The sequence below is a fragment of the Phoenix dactylifera genome, chromosome 16 (genome assembly GCF_051530095.1).
Source record: "Phoenix dactylifera cultivar Ajwa chromosome 16, Ajwa_hap1_PhDact_Kaust_v1.1, whole genome shotgun sequence".
Classification (NCBI taxonomy): Eukaryota; Viridiplantae; Streptophyta; class Magnoliopsida; order Arecales; family Arecaceae; genus Phoenix; species Phoenix dactylifera.
In genome coordinates, this window is record NC_143205.1 from 11,284,616 (window position 1) to 11,291,000 (window position 6,385).

General features: G+C 38.8%; 1 protein-coding gene across 2 annotated transcripts; it reads right to left on the minus strand.

The window, feature by feature from the left end:
* Positions 1-1,878: 1,878 nt before the first annotated feature.
* Positions 1,879-5,428, minus strand: LOC103721853 (protein LEAD-SENSITIVE 1-like). 2 transcript variants are annotated; one of them, XM_026810317.4, is made up of 3 exons: positions 5,242-5,428; positions 4,006-4,038; positions 1,879-2,821 (listed from the first exon to the last, which is right to left on the minus strand). In XM_026810317.4, exons 1-3 carry the CDS (start codon positions 5,333-5,335, stop codon positions 2,112-2,114), a joined length of 837 nt encoding a protein of 278 aa, XP_026666118.2. In that variant the 5' UTR covers positions 5,336-5,428; the 3' UTR covers positions 1,879-2,111. The 2 variants fall into 2 exon arrangements, with proteins under 2 accessions (XP_026666118.2, XP_008810437.2); XM_008812215.4 differs by lacking the exon at positions 4,006-4,038 and having other exon boundaries at positions 5,242-5,425.
* Positions 5,429-6,385: the final 957 nt, after the last annotated feature.

Consider the following 6,385-nt stretch of genomic DNA (forward strand, 5'->3'; position numbering starts at 1 on the left):
GGAGCAAGCTATGTGCTCCTTTTCAAGAATAAAAATAAAGGGTTGTTCCCCCATATGCTCTATGTTTTACTGTGTATTCTATTTCAATGCATCCAGTAGTGCTCCTTGGCTTTTGTATTTTGTATAGGCGCATTAGCAGGATCCACCTAGGAGGTGGGTGTCCTCAGAGGCAGAGAAGGCCATGGAAAAATACAAGTAATTGTAGACTTGAATTTGTTAGTTTGGATGTTAATGAATTTAGGCTGAAGGCTAAAGATATTTCTTGCTAAAGAATAGCTCCACCAGACCACCAGTTAAGATACTTATTGTGAAAAAATGGAGGCATGGAGAGAAAGATCAGGAGGGAAAAAGGAATGGAGATGCAGAACTTATGTATATTGTGCAATATGCACAATATCTTCTTCAGTATTGGGATTACATCACCTACCCAGAGCATTGGCTGATCACATCCTATCTTAATTATTGATGTACTGTGTAGATATCGAACAACATCTTATCCCTTTTCTTTGTAAAGAACAATATCTTATCCTTTCCTTGATAGCTTAGAAGAATCTAAATAACATCTATGATGAAACAAGATCTGATTTTGTTTTTAGGTTAGATTGTAATCTAGTTTTAATTTGAATTTGTAGTATCATGAACATAACACTCATATCTAACATCAGCACTTACATATGATTGGGCTCTTTGTTATAATTTATATCTTAAAAATATCAAGCGCTTTATTGCGCAATAGTTTCTTAGCCAATGAAAAGCAGTAGAAACAGAAGCTTAGGGAGAGAGAGGAGGAAAGGAATGGAAGAACTCAAAAAGGAAAAAGAAAGAATTTATACCACTTGTTGTGACTAGGGCAATGGAGGCAAAGTATAAGAAAATTATATTAAGAAATCTCTTATCCTCTTGCTAGACTTCAAATTTAGCAGATAAGTTTAGAATTTCTTCAGACTTAGACTAGGCATTTTGTGTGACTCTGAAAATATTTTAGGTTGGAGAAGGAAAGAGGGGAAAAACTACAATAGAACAGAATTGGTATCAAAACTAGAATCTTAATTCCCAATTCGTAAAAAAAAAAAAAATCAGTATCTCAACCCTTTTTTCATGTCAATGAAATGAAGTTGATCAACAGCAAACGTGAATTTAGTCATGTTAAGCTCAAGGCCCATTTCATCAGTATGAATGGCAAATGAAGCAATTGATACAAACATTTTTTGCCTCTGTTACTGTAGGGCTTCAATTCTAACACAAGCAAACAAAGATGCAACTGCAATGACATAATCATTAGAAAATCACACAGGTGAGTCACACCCTTGCGATGAAATATGAGGTAATATTAAGATAAAAAAATAAAAGTCATTAGAAAATCATTTTACTTCCCTAGATGACATTTACTGCAATATGTCCCCATTTGGACCGTAAAAAAAGAAAAACAAAAGACCATATTTATGTAAAAAGTTTTGAAAATGAGCTATGAAAATCTTAATCATTGCAAATTTCTGCCTCTCTAATGACTAATCTCACTTCCATCTCAACGGGGCTTGATTCTCCTGTACCTCTTGTCTTTAACAGGGCTGAGCAAGCATAACATAGTTTACCAGGAAAAAGTGAACCTCTTAACACAATGATTAAAAGGGATAAAGAAAAGAAAAAGGAAACAAAAGGAAAAGAATTGCCGGATCTTTAGGAAAGCTAATGTTTTGTATTCTTCATTTAATTGCTTGACTGCTACTGTGGCCACATGCAAAAGTTGGAAATGCCATCACTTTCTTTATCCATGCAAGGTGACAGAAGATGCAATTTGGTGTGTCCTAAGAAAGGTTTTTCTAATCTCTGTGCAGTTTAGTGCTGGACCACAGGAAAAAGAAATCAAATACACACCAATTAAGCATGAACTCTTTTAAATGCTTGTATTTTTTATTCCCACAATCATGTGCTCCTTACAAGGATGATTCACAATGATCTGACAATTGATGCTATAGGTCAAGTTCAATGGCAGAAACCAACCTACACTGACTTCATCACCATCAAACTAATTAAACCACACCAAATTAACTGATAAAGGAAGAATAGACGGAAGCCCCACCAATGCACACCATGCAACATAGCCACAAATGTTATTTTGGTGTTTCCTCTTCCATGGGCAGCAAGGTAACCAGTCTCTCAGAACCCTTCTCTGCTGCTTCTTCCTCATGCTGGTGCTGCCAACCAAGGTTTGCAGCCAAGTCCTCAACTGCAACCTTGACCACATCCTTTCTAACCCCTATGTCGGTGATGTATCTTCCCGCACAGTACATCCCAGCAGTCACAGTGGCCATTCCCACTGGACCTGCCACCAGCAAGTTGAAGGGTGTAGAAAAAAGGGCTGCCAATGGAACACCTATGACCGATGATGCTTGTCCACTCCTACCTATGCCCAGTTCATCAAGGGATAGAAGGCCTGTCTTGCAGTAGAGTGCGAAATCCTCACAATTGTTCTCGAACAGATCATAGTTTCCAAATCCATTCTGAAGTAGGAACATCGCTCTACTAATCACCGTCTCTGGTGGGTCGGATTCTGCTGTCGTGCATGTACCACCTCGGACTTTGGCAAGAAATACCGACGGTGGCACTCCATATTCAAAGCGGTGGAGGGAGCCATTGCCAAGGAAGCAATCCACGCAAGAGAGAACAACTCCACTGCTGGGTTGCTGAAAACCACAGTCAGGGAAGGTTGGGCAAGGTGTTGGAACGCCTGAGCTCAAACCAGAGGAGTTGGACGAGTCGGTGCCGGATGTGTCCTTTTTGCGCGTAAAGTGAACCACTTTGCTTCCTCCAACATAAATACCTGCATATTTGCATTTTTGGGAGTCATCAAATTGATGAGACACATGAGTTGGTTTGACATCAATGTTCGAAATAATGAAACATTTTACGGATTGTAGAAGGACTGGACCAAATTGGATCATCAATTGTAATACTCATTAAAAAAAAATCATGAAATACATACAACAAGCTAATTCCTAGAATAAAATACAATTTAAGCAATCATTCAATATATTAAATTTCTGTGCAAACCGCAAGTAATGATATTAATTTCTAATTTTAAGTATGTGTAGAATGTAAAACACATAATTGATACTAATTTGAAATCTAAAAGTAGCAATTTTTGTGCAGCCATAAGCATCTCCATTTGCCTTATTATAAAGCTAATTTCCGCCACAAAGTGTGTTAAATCTCATGAAAATTGAATTGGCTACAGGATGCATGTCAATGGTAATACCCTACAAAATGCAGGACATTCAATGCATAAGTGATCCCATCAAATTAAATAAGGGCATCATCATCATGAGGCATCAGAAGTCGGTCCAAGAAACAAAGACAGGGTTTAAACTTCCGATACAATTCCAATCTACATTACATCTAGAGAGAAACCTGCAATACCTCCAACATATAAGTCATTCAGCAAAGTAATAAAATAGTTTGCCAGATGACAAGGAAGTCACAATAATTAATAAGTAGTGTGGAATGGTCTTTATTGATGAGAATCTTTAGAAAAAGCACAATCACAGGAATATCAGCTTTTTAAGGCACATCACATGTGTAAAGCTACCCATATTTGCTCTTAGACTTGGCTTCCCCAACAAGCCAGGGTCCTGCAATAATAGTTGAGGGTAAAAGATTGCTCAAACAATGAAGGATTGATTGGCCTTATATGCAGCAATAAGAACTGCACATTTTCCACTACTTCTTGGAACATCCTCAAGTGGAAAGGACTCTTCTTTATGCTTCCACAACAGGAATCACTGACAACATTCACAAAAGAAGAGCAAAAGTATAAATAGCAGAAAAGCAACTTCATGATAAACAAGCAAAAAAGAAAAGAAAAAAAAAGTAAAAGATCTCAACAGTGGATCAAAGAGAGAAACCAGTCAATAGGATCACCACTGAGCAAAATACTGCAGAAGTACTAAGAAAAAATGCATCAACAAGAAGACATAAACCTAATAAGATACAAGGCCAGAAGAATACCATCATGTAATCTCGCCATGGAAATAATCACAGCTAGAGCCAATCAGGTCAAGGAAAAAAAACAGCAAAGAGATATCTGGAATTAGTCCTTCACAAAAGATATCTTTTAAAGTAAATTTGTTCAAAATAGCTCCACAGCGGCATGCAATAAGAGGACAAAGTACACAAAACATAACAGTCTATGATCAGGAACAAAGGTACCAGGACGGAAACCTGCAGCAAAGTTCTGATGCAGTAGAAGAAAATGCAGCAGTTGACGAATGAAAAAGGACAGACAGAGGAAAAACAGATCTCCTGAGATATTAGGGAAGATGATCTCATTTTTTCTTTTGTCACCCAATTGTTGCATGTTGATTCTGGATTTTAGTAGGTATATCATCTAAGTTAGCACCAATATTAGATAATTTGTGAATATCAATGGGCAATAACTTTCTACAGCTTCTAAGAGCACTAATAACCAAGATTGATACTATTATTACCTTTCTGTTCTAAAACATACAGCCTTCATTCTCTAAGTTGCAAAATACATGTGCAACCAAGCCAATTACCCAGGAACATTTCCCCGGTTGTGGTTTCTAAGAGCAGGACACAATGAAACAAGAAAACCATATGTCTCAAGAAACCAAGCTTGCTTTGCCTCCTTTGAGGTTTATACTTTCATCATGAGGGCAAACAATCCATTATATAATGCATCATCTGGCTTCAAGTTGGATTGCATTGCATGCAACTCTGATTCCTCCTCTTAATAGAAAAAAAATGTTTTTTTTTGTTTTTTTAGGACTTTTTTTTGGCAAATGCCAATATCAAGAATTCGCTTGAATTCGAGAAAGTCAAATGTAAAAATTCAAGAGAGAAAAAATCAAGAAATGCAAGAGACAACCATTTCCTGTTTGGAACAATGTGCATGACAAACATATGCAATCGAAACAAAAACAATGGATAGAAATGCATGAAAGAAAGAAAGAAAAGAATTCCAAGATAAGAACCGATTGGAATCGCATCAACATTCTCCACATATCAACTTAATTGTTCCAAAAGTATTATCCCATCCTTTTTCTTTGCCTTTTCCTTTCTACACAGATAAGAAGCAGTCCCGAATCAGTCCACAATGTGCCCCAAAACCCAAATCCACATAAATCCAACAACACAGCGGCTAAAATGAGATTGCTCAGTCCGAGATCGGAAGTGTTTGTCGAGGATTCAAGCGAGAAGAAGAAGAGATGTTAGGAGTCATACCATGGTGGGAGTAAGTGAAGAGCGCCCTCCAGGCGTAGACGTGATCTCCCGGCTTAATTTCCGACCTCTCAATTTTGTGCGACAAAAACCCCATCACTTCCTCCTCCTCCCCCTCCTCCTCCTCCTCTCTCTTGGGTTGACCCACCTTAATTTCTTCCCCTCTTCTTGCTTCTCTTCCTGCTCTCTCTCTCTCTCTCTTTATGTAGGAGGACCGTTGCTGCCAAATGTCTAAATCACCAGCCGTTGGACCTTGATCAGACTTACTGGAGAGAAGTGTTTGTCTTGATGATATTTTATCGACGGGGTTTGATAAATGCACTCCTTTTCTTTATTTTTTTTATTTTTTTTTTTTTTTTCGGTGCAGCTAGTTGAGTTAAGAGTTACAAAATGGCATAACTGTGAAGGACTGATTCCCTGATGCGTCTAGAGGACCTTTCCGGAATGCTCGTTGTCCTGTTCGTCTTTCTATACACATATACCATCTGAAACTTCATGCAATCTCGCACCATCCATCGAATGTCGTCAATAAGAAGGCGTCCGTCCATCCTACTCCCCTTCTTCCATATCTAATTGACCACCGTGGCCGAATCTCTCTCAATAATGATGTGCTTCGCCTCCAATCTCCTCTTGGCATAGGAGATGCATTCCAAGCATAGTAGTAAGAGGAGAGTGATCTGTTTGTTGTAGAGGGTGGTTTTATCGGTTAATTTAGAGATAATAAATATTATTAAGGAAAGAGATGGGGTTAGACTGACGACGTCAAGTGCCGCACGACAGGGATCGGCAAAAGGCCTGCGCAAGCAATCGGCAGAAGGCCTGCGCAAGCAATTGCGTGGTCTCCGCTCCGACCAAAGCCGAGGGTGAAAAAAGATGCTCGTGCGGATGTCGGCGAGCAGAAAGGCGTATGCAGGTTTCTGGATCCGTTTGCACGTTGCCCGCATGAGACTGTGCGATGGCTAATGGAGTAGCCGGTAGTAGACAAATTTCACTTGCTTCAAGGATAGGTAAAAAAAGAAAAAAAAAAAAGAGGAGAGATTCACTTTGTTCAGTAAGAAGGATTCCTCGTAGGCTGCAGAAGTCATCCACTTATTCTTTCTTAAGGAGCCTACCATAGTTAGGGATATCCAGGACTTTATCTCGGCTG